Below are 27,999 nucleotides of genomic sequence, written 5' to 3' on the forward strand. Positions count from 1 at the left end.
CAAATCTGAAGCTGCCCACGAAGAAAATCCCTTGTGAAGCAATACTTGGACCCATGACATTCCAAAGACTCCATCCTTTAGCGAATATTTCTTAATCTAGGACTTCATGGGAGGTCTGGGCTATTGGCTTGTTTTCTAGAACAATTGGTGGCTCAGAAATCAGGAGATCATCCTCCCCGAAGGAGGAGTTTGGGTCAGTGTTCACGAAGTTGGGGATGTTGAATTTGCTCATCTGGGCTAGGTCCTCCTCTTCTGGTCTCCCACTGCTTCTGGATCCCTCCTGGAAGAGCTCATCAGCATCCACTGCTGTCGCTTTGTGACTTGTCTTTGGCTTATCCAACTGGTCTACTTCATTGATGTAGCAGTGGAATAGGAATCTGGACTCAGCGGTTGCTGGGCGAGAAAATACCTTATCCGGCTCCCGAGGCCTTCCAAAGTCTGTAACAAAGCTATTCATTGGAAAATGCTTTTCAGAAGGTTCTGCATTTCTAAAAGGAAAAGGAAAATTATGTACATTATACATCATTCATTTCCAAAATTTGTAACCTCTGTGCCTAGCACAGTGATTTTGAGATTTGAGATTAACTTTCATTTACACAGCATAGATCTTGAATGTATGATTTTTTTTATATTGTCTCCCACATTAAAAGATGAGTTCCTTGAGGGCAGGGACCATACTTTTACCTTCCTTGCATCCTTAGAGCTCATGTGGCTCACAATAGGTGCTTGATAAATGCTTTTTGACTAATTGATTGGTTGAAATGCAAAAGAAATGATAGCTAAAGTCCATGCAAGTTACTCTTCTCAAGACAGGGGAGAATTTAGTCTGTAAAATGGGGATAATAATAGCTTAAAAGTAACCTGCCTCACAGAGTTGTAAGCATAAAATGAGATAATAATTTTAAAGCATTTAGCACAATGCCCAGCACGTAGTAAGTGCTATATGTAGTTAGCTATTAGTAATATTATGTGAAAAGGAGGCCCTCCTGGATCACTGTAGAAATACAAAGACAAATACCTGGCTAACTAGTATACTATAATGTACTACGTATCAGGTGTTGTTCAGTCATGTTGGATGCTTTGTGACCATAGCACGCCTGTACGGTCCATGGGGTTTTCTTGGCAAAGACGCTGGAGTGGTTTGCCATTTCCTTCTCCAGTGGATTAAGACTAACAGAGGCTAAGTGACTTTCCCAGGGCAACATGCCTGGTGAGTATCTGAGACCAGATTTGAACTCACGTCTTCCTGACTCCAGGCCCAGTGCTCTATCCCTGAGCCATCTAGATGCCCCACATGTCTGGTGCCCTGATATACCTTGCACTTTTTATGCTTCATGTTTTGTGCTTTCTCAAGCATCTTCATATCTTTATCTCATTTGATTCTCCCAATAACTCTGTGATGTAGGTTAAAGATATCATTAGCTCCCATATGTGGAAATTGAAGCAGAGAAGGTTTTCATTTCTTTAAAAGGACTTGGAACAAATTATAGTTTATGAATATAATGAGATATTATTATGCCATAAGAAATGATGAAATAGTTTCAGAGGAAACTAGGAAGACCTCTTTGAACTCATGCAAAGTGAACAGAAGTAGAAAAACAATTTAGACAATGACAACAGCATTCATTATGCAGAAAAACAACTTTGAAAGACATCAGAATTCTGATCAAGGAATTTCAGAGAACTGAAGTAAAAAACACTACTCCTTCCAGAGAGGTGATGGTCTGGAAATATAAAATAAGACATAGATTTTGGGGGTGAAACTAATGCAGGAATTTGTCTTGCTGGACAATATTTATTTTCTTTATTATAAGAGGGTTTTTTTTCTTTTTTAATGTTCAATGGGATATGCATTGTATTGTATCTCTTGCCTTCTTAGTGGGTAGGGAAGAGAGTGAGGGAGGGAGAGAATCTGGAACTGAAAATAAAAATGTTTTAAATATATCTTCAGTGGGGGTGGGGGAAGTGAGGAGAGATAATAAATGCTTGTTTAAAAAAAATTAAATTGACTTGTTCAGAATCTCAGGTTAGTTAGTGACAAGGTTACACTTTGGCAGGTTCTCTGCATCCTAGTGCCGTTCTCTGCTCATTAAACCATGCCACCTGCCATGATGTGGAACAAATCCAATAAATTTCACATTGTATAAACACTTACTATGTGCAAAACTCTTTACTTGCTGGTTACCAACAGCAATGAATGAAATACGACTGTCTCCTCTCAAGTAGTATGTAAACTAATAGAAAGGTGACTGTGAATAACTGCAAGAAAAATTGAATCTGACAAGGACATAAGAAAGCCACAAAGTGCAGTGAAATTTCCAAAGAGAGAGAGTGAGAGAGAGAGAGAGAGAGAGAGAGATCATTGTTGATGCTGACTGGGAGTAGGGGAGAGAATCATAGAAAGCTTCATGGAAGAGATGGCATTTGAGTTCGGTCTTGAAGGATGAGTCAGATTGGTCCACTACACCATGATGACCAGCTAGGTAAGTATGAATAAGCACTTTTTTCCCAGAAGCCTTAGTTTTGCCATACATCAAAGTGTTCTCCACCTCTGTCACTGAGTGTTTTCATGGGCACTGAGTATACATTGGTGAATCAGCTCTAAAAGTATGAAGATAATCATTGAGGGGAGATGCCAATAGGTTATGTGCTTTCAGGCAAACCTAAATAGGTTTTTTTGTCCCTGCTAAAATGAATTTTCCTACTCATATCCTCTCCTAGTGGTTTAAAAGTCACTTGAAGGGACTGAGTATCTAGTCTCCCCATGAGCTAATGAGATAAGATGGCACCTAGGAAAAAGTGAGCCTTGAAAGCCTTGATGGAAGGCATATTTACAATAATTAGGTCCACATAATTCCTCACTGTTAGAGCCTTGTGTCAGCCTGTATCACTCCTTTCAATAAAGGATCTTCCTCTGGCCTGACATTTTCCAGTCTAGCTGATGGAGTCACATGAGTGCAAAAAGACCAGATATTCAATTGTTCTTGCTTCTCAGGTATAGCTCTGACTGTATTTCACTGAGAATTATGAAATGCTTCTGTCGAAGTCCCTTAGAAATAAGCATCAATTCAATAGTATGGAAGATGGACCTATTTTTTTCCCTCTCCTGTTTGGGACCAGGTTGAAACATTGATTACTAATGTCCTGAAAATGCAAATGCAAGTCATTCAGTCATGTCTGACTTCATGACCCCATTTGGTGTTTTCTTGACAAAGATACTGGAGTGGTTTACCAATTCCTTCTCCAGCTCTTTTTACAGATGAGGAGACTGAGGCAAACACGGTTAAATAACTTGCCCAGGGCCACATAGCTAGTGAGTGTCTGAGGTAGAATTTGAATTCAGGTCTATCCAACTCCAGTGTGTCACCTACCTGCTTTTCTACAACATTACAATATAGTAGTCCTGACTCTTGTGCTCTGGATTGGCTGGCTCACTTCATCCTACCCTCACACTTGTAGGTCGAGGCTTACCAGAGAAGGATCAGCTACTACTCAGTAGTCTTTCAGGGTCCTAGGGGCAACCCTGGGAGTGGGGGGAGAAGGGGAGAGATATACTATTACTATGTTCCTGAGCTACCACAAGCGAGCTTCTTATCTACACAGAATCAGCCACCATAACACCATTAACTCAAATAAAATATTTCCTTAATGTTAAAACAAAAGTTATTACAATCATATCATGACTACTTAAGGCATAAATAAGGATATCTATAAATCTGGGTCACACTCTCCTACCAGTGTACACAACGTCCATGGGAAACCTAGAAGAGAGCTACATGAATGGGAAACCCCATGTGCTTGGGGCGACTCACAACCCTGTGATATCAAGGCTTTCAGGAATAATCTGCACACCACAAAACCACTCCTCTGCTAGCTCTTTTCTGGTCTCTTGTAGTAGGAAAATCCATTTCTCTTTTGCTGTTTATCGGTGGATGGGGCAGGGACAAGTTCTTTTAATTAAGTCACCTTTTTTCCCCAAATTTTATTAATTTATTTATTTTTAATTTTCAACATTCACTTCCAGAAGATTTTGAGTTCCAAATTTTCTCCCCATATCATCCCTCCCCCCACCTCAAGATGGCGTGCATTCTGAATACCTCTTCCCCTAATCTGTTCTCCCTTCTATCTCTCCCCCCCTTTTCTTGTCCCCTTCCCCTTCAGTTTTCCTGTAGGGCAGGATAAATTTCTATACCCCATTGCCTGTATATCTTATTTCCCAGTTGCATGTGGAAACAATTTTTAACATTTGTTTTTAAAACTTTGGGTTCCCAATTTTCTCCCTTCCTCCTTCCCTACCCGTCCTCATTGAGAAGGCAAGCAACTCAATACAGGTTATCCATGTGTACTCATGCAAAACACTTCCATGGTAGTCATGTTGTGAAAAACTAAGTATATTTCCCTTAATCCTATGCTGCTTCCTGTTTATTCTATTCTCCCTTTTGACCCTGTCCCTCCTTAGAAGTATATGCTTCTGATTACCCCCTCCCCCATCTGCCCTCCCCTCTATCATCCCCTTGCTCTCTTGTCCCCTTACTCCCTATTTTCCTAACAGTCACCTTTAAGGAGGTGCTGAGAAATTGTTATGCTATTGTAGTAACAAGCAGTGGCCTTTAAGTCATGGAAACTGCCAACCTTCTCAGATTGGCTATCCATCTAGCTCCTCACACATCAGGATTCTTCTTGGTCTAATCAATTCTTATCCACTCAGTTCTCTTTAAAGGAAAGCAGATCTCACAGCAAAACTCCTTGAGTTGGCTCCTCAGGTATTGCTGACAAGTCCAGACAACTCTCCCAATGGGATTTGACTTGGTCCAATCAGCTCCGAGCCTCTTGCAACAGAGCTGACTGTAAAATCATTCAAAATCTGTATTTCCCCCTTCTATTCCTCCCTCTCAAACCATAAGAGACAGCAGAAACAACGAGGCACCTCTGCCAAGCTTTAGAGAATGCTGCAAGCGATAGATTCAAACAGCCCCAGAATTCAACCCTCTTGCAAGACAAGCTTGTCTAAAGCCAAGTCCCTCTTCTAGTCAGCAGCTGAATGCTTCCTGCTAGTTTACACTCCTGTTTATTTACACTCAGCTTCTTCACAGTTGACTTTTCCACTCCATCAATGTCTCATAGGAGAGCTTATTGATAGTCAGTGATACATATTTCTTTATGAGAAAAAAATAAGAAATCTATGTTTACTGCAATTATGAACTCAACTCTCCTTTTTCTTTTTTTTTGAAAAAGATGAACTTTTAATAACTGCTTTTATCAACCTGTTAAGTCATACAGTTACAAAGTAGTTAGAAAAAAAAACCATGAAATTTGTGATTTTTTTTCTGTTAAAAAAAGGGGGAGATGGAGAATTCTTTCATTATATAAATAATATCTGGCACTTCACTGGGACTCTAGACAAAAGGCCTTCCCCAAATAACCCCAAAGAAGTGAACCTGTTCAAAAACAAAACAAAACCACCAGATCTGATCCAATTTTGTATCAAGGGCCACTTTGTTAGGCTTGATTATATTCAGAATGTGAGATCTCTAAATAAAGAGAAAATACAAAGACTTCCAGAGACTAAAGTCATTGGCTTGATATAGCCACCAGCTAAGGTCTAAATGACAAGGCCAAAACTGTTCCTGGTTAGACTTCATACTTTAATTCATTTTCAATGAGGCACCATAATACCTAACAATCTTGAGATCTGGTCAGATCTCAAAGCAAAACAAACCATAAACCCCACCTCATTTTTATTATGATTAAGTCAACTCTCCTTTTTCAATCTTCCCATAGTTTCCAGTTTTTTTAGTTACAACTTTGCTAGTTAGAAGCTTTACAACTAAAGAACAGGCATGTAATTGGGGGGGAAATGAAATACTATTTAAAAAAATAAAACTAAATATAATCCCATGTGAATGAGCTGACCTACCATATGGCTAATTCACACACTCTACAACCCTGGCAAACTGGTCTTTGTACTGTTCCTGGAAAATGATAATCAGTCTCTTCTTGCACGCTGTGCCTGCACAAAGGCTGCTAAGCCCCTTACTGAAATCTGCTCCTCTTAGAATTTCTAATTTCCTTCAAAGCTCAGCTCAAGGACCACTTTCTACATGAGGCCTTTCCTGATTCCCACAAGCTTCTAGTGCCTAACCTCCCCACCTCCTAAAAAATTACCTTTCATTATTTTGTATGTGCTTATGTGTATACATTCGACCCAGTAGAAATTGGTTTCTTGAGGGAAATTGTTTTTGTCTTTGTATTCCCCAGGGCCTAGCATAATGACTAGCATATGGTAAATAAATGCTTGTTGATTACATGATTATTGATTGACCATGAGCAAATCATTCAATTTTTCATTTCCCCTAGGCAACTCTTTAAAACTCTAAGTCATAGGTGAGTTGTTTGAGTCCCATTGATGAAGAGACTTTCCATGTCAGGAGTTCAATTCACTGATAAAATCACCAGTCCCTTTCCTCCCTCCCAAATATTATTATATTTCCTATGTTTTAGTAATTCAAGGAGCACAATTTCATCAGTGCTAGTACTTACACTGATAGGGCAAAGTGCAATCCTTGTAAAATGGTATATCATATGTATGATTTGGTGTGACCATAATAATAATAATATAATAATAATAATAATAATAATAAATCATCTTTTGGCAAACCTTCTTGTTACAAGCTTTTTGAGCTTGTAAGATGTTAGACAGACAATCCATTGATAGGCCCATCCATGAAGGCTTTCCTGTTTAGTGGGTCCTACCAGAGCTTGTGATTTGTTGGCATAGTCTTTGAGGCCCCAAAGGTTACCTCCACAACATGGAGATATCAGAGGAGGATTTTGGCAGAGGAAAGTCTCATCATACTGACCATTAATTAATTCCTGGGCTTGCAACCAACATAAAATGGATGGAGACTGAACAGAACCTGAGCTCCCTAAACCGTTGGCTCCCGGGACTTCTGCCTTCCTATGGAGATTCTTTGGTTCCATGAAAATTCAAAAGCATGTAGAAAATAAAAACAAAACTTTTTCCATGAAAGTTCTGATATTTTGACAACTGATGACAAATATTAACAAAGGCTAATAATATACCAAACACAAGCAGGTACATGATTCTCTCATTTTGAATATTTAGTCATATTTAGTCTCTCCTCAACAAGGTTATAATCCCCTTGAGGTCAAGACCATGTCTTATGTTTAAAGCATGGTGCTAGACATATATTATTTTTGATGAATACTTATTGTTTACAAGTTGTTGTTGTTAGGTTGTTTTTAGTTGTGTCTGACTTTTAATGACTCCTTTTTTAGGGTTTTCTGGCAAAGATACTGGAGTGGTTTGCCATTTCCTTCTCTAGCTCATTTTATACATTTTATAGGAAACTGAGGCAAACAGGATCTCAGGGCTGGTAAGTGTCAAGACTGGATATGAACTCAGGTCTTCCCGAACCTGGGCCCAGTACTCTATCCACTGTGCCACCTGACAGCCCCACTGTTTGAAGAAATGAGTTGAAAATAGCCCTTGCACAGAGAGCTTGTGAACTAAATCAGAAATGGGCACACAAGTGGGCACACAAGCTCACCTTGTTGTTCAGTTGTTTTAGTCGTATCAAACTCTTTATGACCCCATTTGGGGTTTTCTTGGGCAAAGTGGTTTGCCATTTCCTTCTCCAGCTCATTTTACAGATGAGGAAACTGAGGCAAACAGAATTAAGTGACTTGCCCAGGGTCACACAGCTAGTAAGTGTCTGAGGCTGGATTTGAACTCAGGTCTTCCTGACTCCAAACCCAGAACTCTTATCTACTGCACCACCTAGCTGCCTAGTTTATACATTGGACCTAATGGTGTGGTTGTGCACTGTGGCATAGCAAAGTCTTCTCAAGGAACTGTTCCCTTTCCACTGAGGGGCATTTTTATTCACCAGGGAGTTCATTTCAATAACTGCTTTACCAAAGCACTTGGGTGGGAGCCTTTGAATGAATGAAAATTAATAAATGAAAAAGCATTTCTGAAGCACTTACTATATGCTAGCACATAGTAACTGAATATAAATAAAAAAGTAAAGATAGTCCCTACCCTCAATGAACTTATATTCTAATTGGGGGAGACAACCACTGTAGGGAAATGGTGGCCACAACAGAGCACTTTGGTCCTAAAAGTCACAAGGAGAGTGAGTGGAGCTGTAGGGGAATAGATTGACAGATGTCTTATAGCAAAAATAGCATAGTTGGTTTGAATATGGTTTCAGAACTTGAGAAGGGAAATAGTAGAAATAACAAGCATTTTCCCAGCACTGCTCTCTATGCACACTCTGCCTGGTTCCCCATAATTTCTAAGATCAAAAATAAAATCCTCTGTTTGGTATTTGAAACTCCTCATAACCTGCCCCCCTCCACCCCAAATACACTTTCAGTCACCTAACACCTTAAATCTCCCCCAAACACACACACACATACACACACACACAGACATACACACATACATACATATACATAAATACATACATACACATACATACACACACCTATACTGTATGATTCATTGACACTGGCCTTCTTGCTGTTCCTTAAACCAGACATTCCATATCCTGACTCCAGGCATTTCTTTTGTTTCTCATAGCTGCAATGCACTCCCTCCTCATCTTGGGTTCCTGGGATGGGCCTCCTTGGATTTTGGGGTGAGGGTTAGCATTAGAGATGTTCAGCTTAATGACAGCTTATGGAGAGATAAAGAGTTTGGTTGCATTTCTACCAGTGCTCCTAAGAAGCCGAGTCCAATATTCCAAATCAAAGATGAGGTGCTATTAAATAATATTAATTTTATTGTGGACAAGATGCCAGTAGGCAAAACTGAGAGAGGATGTGATAAATGTTTGATGAATCATTTGGCCTTCCTGGGCCTAAGTTTTCTCATCTGTAAAATGAAAGGGTCACGATAGGGAGGAGGCTGGTTTTCCTTTTCAGATATGAAGTCCAAAGAACAAACAAAATTGTTCCAGTCCTTTTCTCTAAATCCATCATGAGAATTCTTGATGAAAAAGAGATACTGCTTTGATAAGCAGTAATGAATTTTTAGTTATGAAAGTCGGGAGAAAAAAATTGCCAGCTCTTCATCTTCCATAAAATGCCCCAGAAAAGCATTTTCCCATGCCACGGCGAAAACTGCCATAACTACAGTTTCCTTTGCTTAATGGCTTTCATAGAAAGGCAACATTAACTTTACAATAGCAGTCTTCCTCTCTCTCCTGCCTTGCAAAGGATCATTGAGTCTTCAGTGATTGTGTCATTCCTGAAATTGCCAGTACTGGGGATTAAGGAGATGAGCTGAAAGATTTTCAGAGCCCACCAGTGCTTGGTATGCTATTAACTCACTTGACCTTGGAATGGAAGGACATTTCATTGGCTGCACATCACAGTAAAAGGAAACTCCAATAGCTTTAGAATTAGAAGGCTATAGCATGGTGGAATGGAATAAGCTTAGACTTAGAACCAAGAAAACCTGGACCCAAATCCTAGCTTTACCACCAACTAGTAGGGTGACTTGGGTGAGTCATTTAATGTCTCTAAGACTTCAAGCTCATCAGTTATAAAATGAGGAGTTGACACCTGTGACTCTGGAGACCCCCTTCCATTGTGTACCTGGGCCATACTACTCAAGTGTGGCCTTACATAAGCCTACTGACAGGCAGCATGTGACTGTATTAATTATTCAGCAAGGAAGAACAATTTCTGAGTTGAAGGCCTCTAACTTCCGTTGGTATCCTTGGAGATAATGAGGGAGGTCTCCAGCAGTTTGGATAGATCCCTTGTGGCAGTTATAGGAGGACATGGGCAGGCATGGTTAGGTGATAATTTGAATCATTCCAGGGAATGTTCCATTAATGAAATCACTGATCTACTTGAGTATCTGAGCAAATAATTTTATTGGATGGGTTACTGGGGAAGAGGAGAAGCAGAAGGGAGAGATACCCAGATCTGTGATTTCATCTGTGTAAAAAATTTCCAGTGTGAAAATGCCCTGTACCATTTTGGCACTTTCTCTGCAATTTATAGTCTCAAAGAGCTGCCTAGGGCACTGAGGAAGAAGCAACTTGGTCAGGGTCACCAGCCAGAATGTAGTGAACCAAGGTCTTCCTGACTCCAGGCCTGGTGCTCTATCTGCTGCACCACCTAGTGGCCCCTCAGACTCTATGCGAGGTCTGAGAATGAAGGTCATTATTGACATGGGAAGTGGGGAAAGCATTACAGAGGGGGTGGCATTTGAGTTGGAGTTTAAGGAACCAGTAACAATTCACCATGTGAAAAAGGAGAAGGAGGGCATTCCAGGCCTAGGGGCAATGTACGGAGATACTTCTGAAAGTAAAGGGTAGGGCGGAGCCAAGATGGCGGAGTGAAAGCAGTGACTTGCTTGAGCTCTCCCCAAAACCCCTCCAGATACTCATAAAAAATGGCTCTAAACAAATTCTGAAGCAGCAGAACCCACAAAAAGACAGAGTGAAACAAATTTCCAGCCCAAGACAACCTGGATGATTAATCAGAAAGGTGTATCACACCGGGGTGGGAGCGCAGCGTGGGCGCGCAGGCCACAACAAACCTGGAGCAGGCCTCAGAGGACTGAATTGTGGGCAGCTGTGGAGGTTTCCAGACTCCTCAATCCACAAATGCCAAAGACAACTTAGAAGGTCAGTGGGAAAAGTCTGTTTCTGAAGGTGCTCAGAGAGGAAGGCAGGGTTTCAGCTCCATTCCCCAAGAGCGTGGACCTGGGGGGGCAACTGCTTCTCGAGCTTCTGGCCCACAGACTGAGGGGGAATCCAGTGGCTGATCAGAGAGGGATTGCAGGGATCTCTTTGCCAGTGCTGAGGCAGGAATCTCTTGCTTTGCCCATGTGTGGATCTGGGTCACAGTTCTGGGTGGCAGTACTGGGGTGAGGAGGAACGCTGGCGTGGTGGAGCTTGTAGTGGCTGTAGAGAGGAACCCCTCCTCACAGTTACAGGACAGAAAGGAATACTTGTCGTCACAGGCCAGGAAAGGAGTAAACACCTCAACCCTTATCATACCACCTTGGAAGAACTGAAAATTTACAGGTCCTTACAAGTATCTCTGAAAACAGCTACACAAACCCCTGAAGCTTGGGACAGTACACTCTCCACATTGGAAGAAGACTCTTACCTTAACAAAGAGTTTAAAACTCAAGTAATTGGCTGGGATCATGAGCAAGCAGTGCAAAAAGAGTCAGACTATATTATCTTACTTTGGTGAAAAAGAAGATCAAAATATACAACCAGAAGAAGACAACAAAATCAAAGCTCCTACATCCAAAGCCTCCAAGAAAAATATGAATCAGTCCCAGGCCTTGGAAGAGCTCAAAAGGGATTTTGAGAAGCAAGTAAGGGAAGTAGAGGAAAAACTGGGAAGAGAAATGAGAGTGATGCAAGAAAATCATGAAAAACAAGTCAACAGCTTGCTAAAGAGCCAAACCAAAAAATACTGAAGAAAATAACACCTTAAAAAAGCCTAACCCAAATGGCAAAAGAGGTCCAAAAAGCCAATGAGGAGAAAAATGCCCTAAAAAGAAAAATTGGCCAAATGGAAAAGGAAGTCCAAAAGATTACTGAAGAAAATACTTCCTTAAAAATTAGAATAGAGCAATTGGAAGACAGTGACTTTATGAGAAATCAAGACACTGTAAAACAAATCCAAAAGAATGAAAAATTAGAAAACAATGTGAAATATCTCATTGGAAAAACAACTGACCTGGAAAAGATCCAGGAGAGAGAATTTAAAAATTATTGGACTATCTGAAAGCCATGATCAAAAAAAGAGCCTAGACATCATCTTTCAAGAAATTATCAAGGAAAACTGCCCTGATATATAGAACCAGAGGGCAAAATAGAAATTGAAAGAATCCACAGATCTCCTCCTGAAAGAGATCCCAAAGGAAAACTCCTAGGAATATTGTAGCCAAATTCCAGAGTTCCCAGGTCAAGGAGAAAATATTACAAGCTGCCAGAAGGAAACAATTCAAGTACTGTGGAAACACAATCAGGATAACACAAGATTTAGCAGCTTCTACATTAAAGGACCGCAGGGCATGGAATATAATATTCCGGAGGGCAAAGGAGATAGGATTACAACCAAGAATCACCTACCAGCAAAACTGAGTATAATCCTTCAGGGGAAAAAGGTCATTCAGTGAAATAGAGGACTTTCAAGCATTCCTGATGAAAAGACCAGAGCTAAATAGAAAATTTGACTTTCAAATACAGGACTCAAGTGGAACATGAAGAGGTAAACAGGAAAGAGAAATCATAAGAGACTTATTAAGATTGAACTGTTTACATTCCTGCATGGAAAGATGATATTTGTAACTCATGAGAACTTTGTCAATATTAGAGTAGTTGAAGGAAAAAAATTATATGCATGTATATGTAGATAGATAGATAGATAGATAGATAGAGGGCACAGGGTGAGTTGAAGATTAAGGGGTCATATCTGGAGAATAAAATTAAGGGATGAGAGAGGATGATACTCGGAGAAGAAAGGGAGAGGTAGAATGGGGTAAATTATCTCACAAAAAAAACAGAAAAGTCTCTCACAGTGGAGGGGAAACAGGGGAAGGTGAGAGGGAATGAGGGAATCTTATTCTCATAGGATTTTGCTTAAGGAGGAAATAACATACACATTCAATTGGGTATGGAAATCTGTCTTACCCTACAGGAAAATAGGGGGAGAAGGGGACAAGAGAGCAGGGGGATGATAGAGAGGAGGGCAGATTGGGAAAGAGAGTAATCAGAAGCAAATACTTCTGAGGAGGGACAGGGTCAAAAGAAAGAATAGAATAAATGGGAGGGCAGGATAGGATTAAGGGAAATAGAGTTAGTTTTTCACAACATGTCTACTATGGAAGTGTTTTGCATAACTGCACATGTACAACCTATATTGAGTTGCTTGCCTTTTCAGTGAGGGTGGGTGGGGAGGGAGGAAGAGAGAAAATTTGGAACTCAAAGTTTTAAAACAGTTTTAAAAAAAAGTTTTCACATGCAACTGGGAAATGAGAAATACAGGAAATGGGGTACAGAAGTCTATCCTGCTCTACAGGAAAATAGAAGGGGAAGGGGATAAGAGAAGGGCGGAGAGAGATAGAAGAGAGGACAGACTAGGGGAAGGGATATTCAGAATGCATGCCATCTTGGGGTGGGGGGAGGGGTGAGAAATTTAGAACTCAAAAACTTGTGGAAGTGAATGTTGAAAACTAAAAATAAATAAATTTATATTTAAAAAAAGAAAAAAGAAGGTAGAGGGTATGTTCAGAAGTGTGGTTGGGGTCAAAGTGTAGTGTAGTTCAACTGAGGCACAGAGTACCTACAAGGGAATAATATGAGATAGTGCTGGAAAGACAAGATGGTTCCAAATTAATAAAGACTCTTTCGTTGTTTAATTTTTTTTCAGTCATGTTGAACTCTTCATGCCCCCATCTGGGGTCTTCTTGGCAAAGATACTGGAGTGGTTTGCCATTTCCTTCTCTAGCCCATTTTACAGATGAGGAAACTAAAGTAAAGGGTTAAGCGACTTGCCCAAGGTTATACAGCTAGTAAGTGTCTGAGGCCTCTGTGCCACCTAGCTGCACATTAAAGACTTTAGATACCAGGAAAAAAGAAACTAAACAGAAATTTGATAAGAGTTTGATAAAAGTTGGTAAGTTCATAAGTTGAGTTGATAAGAGTTCATAAGTAAGCGTTTATTATGTACCAGTCACTGTGCTAAGTGCTAGGGATACAAATACAACAAAAGAGGCATTATTAAAGATTTTTGAAGAAAGGATTTCATAGGCAACTCCTTATGTGGGAACCCCCTCCAATAAGGCAGATTGCAGCCTGTGGCATGTGATTTATTCCATATGGTAATATTCAACTCACTCTTGGTGCGGTGCTCCTGTTTTGGTCAGCAAGGTCAGTACGAAAAACATGAAAATCACAAAGACAGCAAGGCCAACCCAAAATCCAATGACAATGGAATCTGCAAAACAGTTAATAAATGAATTAATATTTTACCTCATCTTTTTAATGGAGGAAAGTATCATTAAAGGCAACAGAAAAAGCCTAGGAACACCTTGATTCTGATCCTGACTCTGCCACTGACTAACTGTGTAACTCAGGATAAGTCTCTCAAACTCTCTGAGTTTCAATTTCCTCATGTGTGATATGGGAATAAAAAAATAGCTTAACCTGCCTTCCTCCCAAGGGTTATTGTGAAAACACAATGAGATAACTTTAGCAAAATGTTCTGCAAACCTAAGCTCAACTATTAAAGGTGCTTTGATGGACCGATCCAAGTATCATCTGGCTATGCCCAAAGCATGGAAAGTGAAAACTTTTAATGAAATTTTAAAAAAACATTACCCAAACTCTTCGCCTTCCCACAGGTCATTTCCTTGGAATTAAATGTGTTGCTTGTACGAGCTGGCTGCATATGAGGCCATTAAATCCTCAGTAACCACCATTAAATGTCTTTGGCCTTAGCCCTTAATACCTATTTTCATGATTTACCAGTAGCATGGCATACTTGCCTAATAAGGAATCAATAACTATTTTATTTCCAACCTCATCCCTGACTTACTATGATATTCTTGGAGGTCACAGACTCTTGAAACCCAAGTTATAATTATATTTGACACTTATCTGCTGTCATCAAATGACAGCCTTAGGAACAACAGAATCACAGAATTTGAGAGACAGAAGAGATCTTAGGAGTCATCTAATCCAACTCATATGCATTGGGTTGGCTTAGATAACACAATAATAGTTGACATTTATATGTTTGCAAAACATATAAGGTTTGCAAAATGCTTTAAAAATATTATCTCATTTGATAAATATTATCTCATTTTATCCCCAAAACAACCCTGGGAGGTATTATTATCCCCAGATTACAAATGAGGAAAATGAGGTTAAATGATGTGCTTAGGGTCACACAGCTAAGGTCTAAGGCCATATTTGAACTTGGGTATTCCTGATTCTAGGTCCACCATGAACTCCACTGCACTATCTAGCTACTTCTAAAATAGCCTGATAACATTCCCAGCAATGGTCATCCAACTCTAGAGACGGAGCCCACCACCTCCTCATACTCCATCTTCTACATTCCACTTTTGAACAGTTCTAATTGTTATAGAAGTTATTTTTTGTTTTGTGTTTCCCCTTCATGTCAGGTCTCCAGACTCTGAACTCAAAATACTATGCCCTGTTACAGTCGGTACAATACTATGGAATCCTACAATTCAGAAAACAACATTTTGAGCTGGGCAGCAATTCTGATAAAATGAGTAAATAAAGTTTGGTTTTTAAAATAAAAGCATGTCTGGCAATATGCCTTGAGGTAAAAAGGTGGCAACTGGACTTAATTTTCAACTCCTCATTTTAGCATTGGACTCTTCTTTCCTAATTACCAGCTTAGTCTCCTCCTTAAACCTTCTGAAATGAAAGGGTGAGAAAATGAAAATCAGCTAAGGAACCTCTGAGGAGCTACCTGTAGTTGTCTTTCTCTTCATTCTGAGCCCAACTCAACTCTCTGGAGTTGTTTGATGTACCTCCTTACCTATAGCCTTGACCTTTTGCCCTCAACAGGTACCTTCCTACCCCTCTTTCCCAGCTCTTCTTTGTGTTTTCTCTTTGCTTTTTAGGATGTAATCTTGAAAATAGAAGTTTTCATGTATTTGTATCCCCAGCACTTAACACTGTGCCTCACACAGTGCTAAAAAATGTTGTATCTTCTACCTACCTACCTACCTACCTACCTACCTGTCTGTCTGTCTGTCTATCTCCCTATTTATCTACCTATTTATCTATCTACCTATTTATCAATCTAATTATCTGTCTGTCTGTCTATCTATCTATCTATCTATCTATCTATCTATCTATCTAGGGATTCTAAGAGGTGGTAGTGAGGAAAAAGTAGATTCCAGACATGGGAGGAAGCCCTTGCAAAACCAAGAAGACAGAAGATGAATGTAGTATCTGACAAACAGTAAAAAAGTCAATTGGACTAGACATAAGAATGTGTGAAGAGGTGTAATGTGTAATAAGACCAGATTATAAAGGACTTAAATACCACATAGAGGAGAATGTGTTGAGGAGTGAAGTGTTAAGGTGAGTGGAAAGGTAAGAGGGAGCTAGATTATAAAGAGCTTATATCAATAAGTACAAATGTTAAAATAGAAGAAGACATCGATTAAGTGGAATGTTCAATGGCAGGATGCTCTGTTTCACTGAGAGCTGCCCTCAAAATCCTTTTTTGTTTTGTTTTGTTTTGTTTTGTTTCAACCTCTGTTACTCAACAATTACACAATGCTACCATATTGGACAAAGTCCTTCTCCAATGACTATGATGCTTTAGGACACAGTTATGAAAATCAATTCTCCTTGTAGATGTACAGCTAACCCTAGGAAGTTCTGGTTTTGTTTGTTCGTTTCATTTGAATGAATCCCTCAAATCAGTTTGTCTTGATGTTTGGGTTAACCTCTCTCCAAAGTCCAATGTAGAAAAAAGATCCAGTGAATCAGAGAGTTCCGGTTAGTTGGTTTCTAAATAAGCCAGGTTTTATTGCTCCTAAAACTGTGCATACGAGTGCCTGAAAGGATGTGGAGCAAACAGATTTAATGTGGAAGAAGGATTACATTTGTTCTATTCTGCCCTGTATGGCAGAGCAAGGACCAATAAGTGGAAATTACAGGTTCAGTTCAATAGAAGGAAGAATTTCTTTAAAATGGGAGCTGTCCCTCTCCTACAGCCAATTAGTAGCTAAGTACTGAGTTCTATCTCCATAGCATATCTTACATCTGTCCCTTTCTCTGGAACTTTATGACCACCACCTTCAGGGCTGAATAACCTTTTGCTGTTTTTTTCGAGGAGGGGAGGAATATATTTTTTTTAACATTAGCTTCACTTCCAAATGTATTCTTCTCCTCCCTAGAGAACCATCTCTTGTAACAAAGAATTTTTTAAAAGTTTTTTTTAAGCAATTAAGTGAAACTAACCAACATATCAATTGAGTTTGATAGTACATTCATTGTTCTACATCCATAGTCTCATAACTCTGGAAAGAAAGATGAGAAGTTCATTTTCTTATCTCTTCTTCAGTCATTTGTTGTTTTGAATCATTTCAGTTGTGTGCAACTCTCCGTGACTCCGTCATTTGGGATTTTCTTGGCAAAGATACCAGAGTGGTTTGCCATTTCCTTCTCTGGCTCATTTTACAGATGAGGCACCGAGGCAAAGAGGGTAAGTGATTTGTCCAGGGTCACATAGCTAGTAAGTGTCTGAGGCTGGACGTTAACTCAGGTCCTCCTGACCTCAGAGTCACCATTCTATCCACTATGTCACCTAGCTGCCCTCCTCAGTCAGGCCTCATCTTAACAATTACACAGCATTTTGTTTTATTTTCTTTTGTTCCATTTTTTTGTTGTTTTGTCTTAATTTTCATTTTCCATTTCCATTGTTGTAGTCATTATGTATGTTGTTTTCTTGGTTCTACTTACTGCATTTTATATGAGTTGATATAAACGTTTCCATGCTTTTCTATATTCTTCATATGCATCATTTCCTAGAGCATGGTAATATTTCATTACATTAAATACCACAATTTGTGTATTCATTCCCAACTGATGGACATCTACTTTGTTTCCATTTAATTACCACTACAAAAAAAGGCACTGTAAATATTTGGGCATATATGGAACATTTCTTTCTGTCTTTGACCTCTTTGGAGCATATGCCCAGTCGTGAGATAGTTGGGTGAAAGAATATGGAAATTGTTGTCATTTCCTTAGCATAATTCCAAATTGTTATCCAGAATGGTAGGCCCAATTCACAGTTTCACCGGCAGTATTGTTAGTATGCTTGGCTTTCCATTTACATCTCCAAATATGGCTATCTTCATCTTCTCTTATTGTTCCCAATTTGTGGGGTATGAAGTAAAGATTCAGATTTATTTTGATCTTGATTTCTTTTATTTCTAGTCACTTGAATCAATCTTTCATATGGTTGTCAATATTATAATTAATAATCATGTAATTAATAATTCATCTTTTAAGAATTATTTGTTCATATCCTTTGACTACTCAACCATTGGGGAATAACTATTCATCTTAAATATTTGTTTTATTTTTCTAAATATTTTGGATATTTGGCAAAAAAAGGTGGGATAGTTAATAGGAGATAGCCTTGAAGCTAGGAAGACCTGAGTTCAAGTTCTGAATCTAACTGTGCTCAGGGCAGCCTCTTAAGACCATAAGCTTCAGAGTAAATGCCAATCTACATGGGCAGAGGGAGTCCCTACTAGGATCTCCCCACACCAATGAAATCACAAATCCTATCCCTATCCCTATCAGACACTTATGAGAGGGATTTAATGCCAAGATTCTCCCCCTCCCCCATTGACAGCTGTGCCAGAGTTCTTATCCTACTTGGGTTGACTTGGTTTGGGCCAAAGCTTTTCTATTTCATGTAATCCAAGTGATCTCTTTTATCTTTTGTGAAACTGCCAAAACAATTTTCCCAGATGCCAATTCTGGCTATGTCACTCCCTGCTCAAAAATCTGTAAAGCATTATAAAGACATCATCAGAGTATGTAGTCAGCTCTTTACTCTTAGAGGAGGAACTGTCTTAGCCACTAATGTGCCTCAGCCACAGACTTTTCAATATATTTGTTCTATATTTTTCACATATGTGCCCTGGACACAGACTTCTCAATATATGTGCTCCTCATGCATGTGTCCTGCTCATATGTGTTCTTGACAGGTTCTTTATGCATATCCCTTGGTCGCATGTTTCCTGTGTGTATGCTTCATGTATGTTCCCTGGCCATACATATTCTCTTCATGTGTGCCTTCCCCCACTGTTGGTGGAGCAACTTGGGTGAGAATGTTTCCTGAGTGCATGGTGGGAGAAGAGTGGGGAGGGGGGAAAATTTCTTTGCCCTTTATTTGCCATACTGTGATTAAATGTGTTGGGCTTTGAATAAATGCATCCTCTTGTTGGCTGGTATAAGTAAGTATATTAGATGGGGAGGTTGGAAACTCTTGGAAGAACTATGGAAGAACTGGTTGGAAGAACTATATGTTGGAGAGGATGCTAACCCAATCCACAGATTACCTCAAACCTAAGGTAGCTTTTATCAGGTCCAAAAGAGGAGAGGGGGGGTGCTACAAGGATTTGAAGGCAAAATAGCATAGTGAAAAGAACTTTGGACCGAAAGAGAGCTGAATATGCATCTTAACTCTCCCACTGGCTGCCTTGGTTATCTGGGCCAATCATTTCACTTCTATGGCCCTCAGTACACCAACCACAAAATAATGGGGCGGGGGGAGGTCATATTAGGCGATCTTTAAAAGTCAGCAGCTGGGTGGCTCAGTGGGTAGAGAACCGGGGCTGGAGTAAGGAAGGCCCGTCTTCCTGAGTTCAAATCTAGCCCCACTTACTTATTAGCTATTGTGACCCTGGGCAAATCACTTAACCTTGTTTGCCTCAGTTTCCTCATCTATAAAATGAGCTGGAGAAGAAAATGGCAAACCACTCCAGTATCTTTGCCAAAAAAATTTAAAAAAAACACCACAAAGGGGGTGACAAAGAGTTAGACGTGACTGAAAAAAAGACTGAACAACAAAATTCATCCCTCAAATTCTATGACATATTGCAAGGCTTCTTAAACTTTTTCCACTTGCCATCCCTTTAGCACTTATTGAACTGTGTGTTGCAACCCCATATGGGGCCTCCACCCACAATTTTAAAAGCCCTGAGAGGTTTAGCAGGGCAGAAGGAAATAAGGTTTTCTTAGGGAAGACAAATGAGCAGTCATTAAAGGGAACACAGATGGCAAAGAAATGTCACATAGACAAATGAGGGCTCTGTACCCAGTGGGTATTGAGGGAAAAGTGTTAATTAACTAGATCATGAAGAACATTCTGAAATGATACGTCAGAACTAGACTTAAGTCTGCAGTACGTCGCTTAAAGCTCCTGCACTATTTCACAACTATTCAGATGCTTTCTTTATATCTGTTTTTATCAGAGCTCTTTACCCTGGTCATAGTAAGGGATGGGCCTTATCCCTGCCAATCCACGGTTACCATAGGATTTTTTGTTGGAGGAGAGAAGAGGAGTTTTGGATTATGCTCTGTGCCCAGTGGCATAGAGTGCTAAGCACAACTGTTTCCTGGGTACCCTAGTTCACCCTAGTTTATGTTCCTACTCCAATACACAGGTGTTGTGTCTAAGAAAATATGCCCTTAGAGTAATGGGAAATCTTAGAATAATCACCCTCCCAGGAATGGTGCCTGGGTATTCCTAACTCTCCATTTACTATAAACTCCCTAAAGTGACAAAAGACAGACCATGTGGACCTGAGTGATCATTATATTGCTCCCTAGGCTTACAATGAGCTGATAATTGCAACAGAGTGTTGCACAGAGATATACTACAAGTGCTCTGGGGAAATCTCAAGATTTGAGATTCATGTTTGAGATTCAATGTTATGCAACGATATTACTTCATTGGCAGTCAATTTCAATTTTTCTGTTTGCCATCATTATTTAATATAGCAGAGGCAGTGTGGCATAGAGGGAAACAGCTGACTTCACAGTCAGGAAGACTTGGTTCAAGCCCTACTTTCAACATACTCCAGCTCTGTGACCTTGGACAAGTCACTTAACCTCTTGATACACTATGAAACTCTAAGCCTACGAGTTGCAGAGAAGCTACTACTAAGCACTGATAGACGGTGTTAGTTAATCAGGCATTTCCTATACAACTGAAAACACAGGCCGAGCCTCCTCTACCACCAAAGCAACCAATTTGTCCTTACCTGCACTGTCACTAAGTCCTTCCATTCTCTTTCTTGACTTTGTCCTCAAAAATATAAAATGAAAAAATAAAAAATCTGTGGCCACAAAATATCTGTATTTATTCCCTTTTGGTCCTCTCTTCCATCCCAAAGCCTTAGTTCACCATTTACCATCTTTCAGCTCCTATGAAGCTCATGAAAACCAGTCAAATAAACCAACAAGCATTTATTAAGCATCTACTGATTGCTAGACACTTTTAGATAACAGGAATACAAAGGTACTAAAGAAGTTGTTCCACCCTCAAGGGACATACAGCTATTTGAGAGACAACATACACACTTATAAGCAAATACAAACCTGTATAAGAAGTAACTTCAGGGAATCACTAGCCTTTGGAGAGATCAGGAAAATCCTTATGTAGTAGGTGGCATTGGATGTGAGCTTTGAAGGGAGGTAAGGAGCTTAAGAGGGCAGTGTAGAGAATGGTGGGCTTGGATTCAAGAAGACTTAGCTTCCTGAGTCCAAATCTGGCCTCCAACACTTAATAGCTGTAAGGCCCTGGGCGAGTCAGTTGACCCTGTTTGCTTAATGTTCCTACATCATTTCACAATTGTTCAGTTGCTTTCTTTATATCTGTTTTTATCAGATAAAACATTTTATCAGACGCACCTGAGTTTCCTCATCTATAAAATAAGCTGGAGAAGAAAATGGCAGACCACTTCAGTAGCTTTGCCAAGAAAACTCCAAATGGGGTCAGGGGGCAGCTAGGTGGTGCAGTGGATAGAGCACTAGCCCTGAAGTCAGGAGGACCTGAGTTCAAATTCGGCCTCAAACCAAACACTTGACGCTTAGCTGTGTGACCCTGGGCAAGTCACTTAACCCCAATTGCCTAAAAAAAAAAAAAAGGAAAAAGAAAACTCCAATGGGGTCATGAAGAGTCTGAAATGACTGAGCAGCAACAACTACAAAAAAGGAGATTAAGAGGTAGAGGTAAGGAGGGAGTGTACTCCAGGCTCAGGGAAACAACTATGCAAAGATGGAAGATGGGAGTGCTGTGGGGGGAAACAACAAGAAAACCAGAGTGTATAAAGGATAGATAGTGATGTGTAACAAGCCCGGAAAAGTATGCTACAGAAAGATTGTAAAGGGTTTGTAAAGCCAAACAAGAGAGTTTATCACCCACAGGATAGCCATACCACATGGCATTCTCACTCATAAAATGAATCACAGGCACAGATACTACAAGAAGAAGCAAAAGCCAAGGCCACTGGACTCCCAATTAACAATTCCTCTCCGCAGAATGTGGGAACCAGGAGAGACATTAGAGATCATTTAGTAAAACCCCTTCCTTTTATAAATAAACTATAGCCTAGCGAGGTCAAATGACTTTTTCAAGGTCACACAGATAGTCGGTGGCAGACCTGGGGATAGAAAACAAGCCTCCTGACTCCTAGTTAAATAAGCTTTCTGCTCTGTGTCTGGGACATAATTGGCGCTTTAAAAAGGCTTGATGATTGGCTGACTATAATGTCTCATGTGAAATCATTATATAATGTCCTACGCCATGGAACTCAGGTGAAGCCAGAAAGGTCAAGGATCATAAGGGAATTGGACTAAAGAATCCCCAAGGCTTTTTCCAGCTCTAACAATTTACGTATTTTGATTCTAAGGAAGCAAATAAAGGACTCACAATGTTGCTGATATGAGATCCAAATCGGTTCACCTTCTAATCAGCTTTAAAAATGAAATATTTAGGCATAACTGGGGAGAATGGGAAGAATGGCCCTGAAGAATTCCAAGAAGAATGGATCATGAGAAAATCATTTTCCTCGACTCTAACCTTCAACTGAGGGCAATGAAAAGAGACATAAATGAAAAAATGACAGCTCCACAGTTTCAAAGGCCCACTCGTTCTGGGTTTTCTTCTCTCTTTATTACTTATTAATTTCTCCTCTACTGGATTTTAGTATTCCTTTGGATTCCCCTCCTTCCTCTCATAAGCCCCAGACCAGACCCAGAATTTAATCATAAGCTTTACCTTTGGTTTTTACATTTTTTTAAAAAATTTTCAAAACAAGGGAAAGGATCATAAGACCAACACTTTTCCTGGACCAAGTTATAAGCTTGAGTGGCTAAGAAAATAGTGGTGGTATCCAAAGAAATAGGGAAGTTTGGAAGCTGGGACAGGTTTAGGTGTTAAGATGGTGGGTTCAGTTTGGGACATGGAGTTTGAGGTGCTTTCCAAATATTCAGGTATACATTTCTAGCAGGCAACTGGAAAGGGCATAAACATTTAGCCTGGACATGGAGTAATCTACATACAAGATAGAGATGAGAATCAAACTTTAAAACCTTTTTTTGATTCTTACCTCTCTCCATCACCCACATACAATCAATTCCCAAGGACAATCAGTTCTGTTCCCTTCTCTCTGTTTATACTACCAAAACCCTAGTTCAAAATTAGTCACCTCTCATCTAGACCATTGGAACAGTCTTCTAGTTGGTCTCCCTACTCAGAGACTCTTCCCTGTCTAATTCATCCTTCACATAGCTGCCAAAATCAGTATTCCTGTGCACAGATCAGATCATGGTACTCTCTCACTCAGAAGCCCTTTACAGGGGCAGCTAGGTGGCACAGTGGATAGAGTGCTGGTCCTGCAGTCAGGAGGACCTGAGTTCAAATGTGGCCTCAGGCACTTACTGGCTGTGTGACCCTGGGCAAGCCACTTAACCCCAATTGCCTAAAAGCAAAATAAAAAAACAGAAGCCCTTTACAGCTCCTCATTGCCCACAGGATAAAATACTCAAGCCCCTCCACTATCTAGCTCCAAATTGCCTTTATAGAATTATTTTGCATTCCTTTCCTTGACAATCTTGCACATTCCAACCTAACTCTAACCCCCTGGTCTCATCTCACTCCCTCCTCATCTCTGGCTATTGAAACCCTTCTCTTCCTTCAAAACCCAGCTCAGGTGTCATCTCTTCCATGAAGCCTTCTATGATACCCCACCCCTACCCCACACGCACACATACTCTTACTGAAAGTGATCTTTTTCCTCTAAATTTACATTTTAAATTCACATTTTAACTTATACTTTCATACCTGTGATCATGCTATATCCTTCCCCCCCCCCAATTAGCCTGGAAGTTCCTTAAGAGCAGTGACCATCTCTTTTTCATCTCCCTATTTTTTTGAAAGGAAGATTTCATTAGTGCAGGGAGTTTCCCATTGAGGAAACTCCTTTAACGAGTACAGATAAGAAATTCCTTTAAAGCTTATAGTCTTAGAAAGTTGGCTGGGAACTATTAGAGATGAAGTGACTTTCCCTGGGCACATGGTCAATATGTGTTCAGAACCAGGATTTGGACTCTCAGGTCTTTCAATTCTGATGCAACAAGGTACATCCTAACAATGCTGTCTTGACTTGCACGTGAGTTGGATTTAAGTGAGGCGGAATTATGCAAAGTCATCAACTTCACTCCCTCTTCCAGAGTCATAGAAGTCCAGTGGCAAGACAAAAGTCAGGATGACTGGTGATAGACCAGGATGCAGTACATGACTTTGGCTTCTCCGATGTCTTACCAAGCTCCAAGCACTTCCCAGAGCTCAGTTCAGCCACTTGCATGGCTGTTGGAATAAAATTGTTGTCATCCACCCATTCTGCCAGAAGTCTTCATATACTTGGGGTAGATATAACCCTAATTCACCAAGGCTTAAGGCTTGTTGGTTAGTCTCAACTTGGTTTAGCCTGTCTGCAGAGACAGTTTACTGGGGTGTGGCCACAGTTTCTTGGAGCCACTGGTGAGAGTTGGGTGACTAGTAGACACCAAAGGTGGGTAAGCAGCTCACCAGAGTCCTCTCTGAGACAGACAGATAGATAGAAGAGAGAGAGAGAGAGAGAGAGATGATAGAGATATACATATATACACACACCTATATCTACACATATATATGTGTATATGTATATAAACACATATGTACATATACATATATACATATGTGTGTATAATGACTGTCAAAAACAGCTGGCTTAGGTTTTATCCTTGTATCTCTTCTTAGTCAAATAGAGAATTCTGAATTCTTCATTTTAGAGCCGGTGAGGTATGCATAATTATAGATTCAGAGATGCAAACAACCTTTGAGGTTACCTAGGATAATTGCCCTAATGTACAAATGAGAAAAATGAGGACCAGTTTTTTGAAGTCACTATTACTCACTGCTTTAGTTAGGGTTCTGAGGTCTTTCTTTAAAAGTTTTTTTTTAAATTGTTGTCATTTCCTTTGGTTAATTGTGACTTACCCAAGATAATTAGTGGTGAAGAAAGCATTTCAATGCAAGCCCCACTTCCACCATCCCACACTGCCTTATTTTGCCAGCAGTACCACTAGCTTTAGGGATGAATGCTTTGTTATTGAGGAAATAGTCTGCACTTAGGAAATTCAAATCAGAAATCTGCCCCCTAAGTAGTCACAACCCAAGCATTAGCTGTTAAATAGCTCCACTGGGTCAGGAAGATAACTTTAGGAATTACTGAAGGACAGTATTTCTGTCTTTCCATCTGCCCTTTGCATTTCCTTCACATTTCCCAGGATATGCCATTACCCACATCTCCAGGGGCTGTGTGAGCCAGGCGGACTATGATGGTGTCTATCTGTCCCACAGGAGTGCTCTTGGGGAATGACTTTGTAAACCTTTATAGCACAGTATGAATGTGAATTTCAGCTGCAGCCAGTTGCAAGCATTACCTCAAATATCTGAGTAGTTCTCATTGAAGAAACCAGGAAGGGCATGAGATGGTAATTATTTCTCTCTGCAGCCTGGGGGCAAAAGCTGTAGGTTGGGGCTCCTCCTCTGCTGCCACAATTTTGCTTAATGAAACAAGGATAATGTTTCCTCTTGGCAGCCAGGGCTCATTTAGGAACAGACGGTGGAGTGGTTGTGTTTTCATTGGATGGCATTTCCATGCTGTGTGTTGGATCATTAATTGTACCAATATCTCAGTTCTTGGTTGTAGCACAGAGAAAGAAATCTCAGCTAGCCATTCTAACTATCTCTTACACACACGCTCACTCCTCACTCACTCCCTCACTCCCAGGCTCTTCTCTCTGCAAGCAGAACCAGACACCTGGGCTGAGAGGTGGTATTATAGAAAGGTCATGCATTATACACAAGAAGCAAAAATCCCTTCAAACCATGGAGCTAGAGTCATTTTCTGTGTGGATTTTGCTGCCCAGCCTTCACATAGTTGTGGGCTGGCTGTCAGCTGACAAAAAGATCTGAATCAGGCAAGCTGCCAAATACAAGGTTTTGCTCTTGGCTTAAGGTTTGACAAGAAGCACTAAAAGACTACTTTTGCTCTCTGTCCCACGGGTATGTCTTCCTTTTATGCCCTAGGATATCAGTACAGTGGAAAGAACAATGGTTCTAGTCAGAGGCCTTGGTTCAGATGTCATCACTGACACTGTCTCTGTGACTTTAGGCCTCATTTTCTTCATCAAAAAATGGTGGTCTTAGGGCAGCTAGGTGGTGCAGTGGATAGAGCAGTGGTCCTGGAGTCAGAAGGACCTGAGTTCAAATATGACTGACCTCAGACATTTGACACTAGCTAGCTGTGTGACCCTAGGTATGTCACTTAACCCCAGTTGTCTCACAAAAAAACAAACAAAAAGATAGTGTTGCAATAGATGGCCCCTGATGCCTTTCCAGTTCTAAATCTCCTATATTTTAGGGGATAGCATTACTTCAACAGGTTTTACATGCATGGTGGCAGCGCTAGACCTGAGTTCCTATCCTCCTGTCTCCAATGTTTAATAGTTGTGTGGTCATGAGCTAGTCATTCAAGCTTTCTGAACTTCAGTTTCTTCATCTGTAAAACGGAGATAAAAAATCTTTGCACTGCCAACAGATCTCACAGGCTTGTTGTGGAGAAAGGATTTTGCAAACCTTAAAGCACCATACAAATATGAATTGCCATTAGTAAGTTCCCCATTTAAAAGATCATTCAACCAATAAATGCTTATTAAGTGTCTCTAATGTTCTAGACTCTCAAGATGTAAAGACCAAAAAAAATCCCTTCCCCCAAGAAGCCTACGCACTACAGAATGCTTACAAAAAAGCTTGGACTGGCTTGACACCTCCATTGCTCAGAGTATAGTAGGGTTCCCATGCTGTTCCAGAACACAGTGTTTTGTATCTTATTGCAAAAATATTTTTAAAGGGCCAAATTACAGGTTTAGGGTTTTATTTCTTAGTCAGTTTTTTAAAAAAAATTTGTTTAGGGGTTGGAGATGAAGGAAAGAGAAAACGCATTATATGAGAGAATTCATTATTGAGCTATTTCATTTAAAGAATTGTTCATGCATTTAACTTTAAACAACAACAAAACCAATTAAATACACCCTTGCAATTATTTACACTTTAATAGATTTCCAAATACTAGTAACATTCAATCAAAAATGGAGAAAGAAAACACATCCCCCCAAATTAGAAATGAAAAAAGCAGTCATAACAAATAGAAAAGAACATAAGCTATTTCATAGAGTGGGGAAGAGGAAGAAAAGGCATGAAAAATGCGTTGATGGAATTTACAATGTAGAGACCTCAAGCAAGACTTACATTTATGGGCTTTCAGGCCTTCAAATGAAACTGGTCCAATTTCATAATATTCGTATTCCCAAGTATAATCAGAACTGGATGAAGATGGCTGGGATGTTCTGTTGGAAATTAACCTCTGTGCAGACATCTCTAATCTGTGCAAATGAATAAATGTAAATACAGAATCTATTAAGTCAGTAAGTCAGTAATCTATTACTGTCAGTAAGACAGTAGCAAAGCTATTCCAATAAACTCTTTCTATTTCTTACTTAATTCAAAAAGGCCATCCTTGAATCACTGGTGAGGTAATTCAATGATACCGTATTAGGTACTCTACACAGGGAGTTACACAATGCCCCTGCTCTCTGAGAGCCAAAAAAATCTTCAACAAACCAACATGTCAAGGGCATGTAGAAAAAAGAACAATAATTAAAACCAATAATAGTAACTGCATGTATAAATGAATAGTAAAGTATAAATAATATAAATAAGGCAAGCATATTTGTATTTTACACAAGACAAACAAAATGTGTTTTGTAGGGAGGATGGGATAGGTAGCTATTGGGAATTAAAAGTCAA

At 39.9% G+C, this 27,999-nt stretch overlaps 1 protein-coding gene across 1 annotated transcript; it reads right to left on the bottom strand.

The window, feature by feature from the left end:
- MRAP2 (melanocortin 2 receptor accessory protein 2) lies at window positions 1–27,569 on the bottom strand. Its single transcript, XM_020969924.2, has 3 exons — window positions 27,442–27,569; window positions 13,905–14,004; window positions 1–488 (listed from the first exon to the last, which is right to left on the bottom strand). Exons 1-3 carry the CDS (start codon window positions 27,566–27,568, stop codon window positions 92–94), a joined length of 624 nt encoding a protein of 207 aa, XP_020825583.1. The 5' UTR covers window position 27,569; the 3' UTR covers window positions 1–91.
- Window positions 27,570–27,999: the final 430 nt, after the last annotated feature.

This window comes from Phascolarctos cinereus, unplaced genomic scaffold (assembly GCF_003287225.1).
Source record: "Phascolarctos cinereus isolate Bilbo 61053 unplaced genomic scaffold, phaCin_HiC Scaffold_5;HRSCAF=322, whole genome shotgun sequence".
Taxonomy (NCBI): domain Eukaryota; kingdom Metazoa; phylum Chordata; class Mammalia; order Diprotodontia; family Phascolarctidae; genus Phascolarctos; species Phascolarctos cinereus.

Bases quoted from the DNA above. Each gene is read 5' to 3' on its own strand.
- MRAP2 (XM_020969924.2), bottom strand. From the start codon at position 27,568: ATGTCTGCACAGAGGTTAATTTCCAACAGAACATCCCAGCCATCTTCA. The intron at 14,005-27,441 runs GTAAGTCTTGCT...ACTGTTTTGCAG, and splicing joins AGGCCTGAAAGCCCATAAAT to ATTCCATTGTCATTGGATTT. The intron at 489-13,904 runs GTGAGTTGAATA...TTTTCCTTTTAG, and splicing joins ACAGGAGCACCGCACCAAGA to AAATGCAGAACCTTCTGAAA.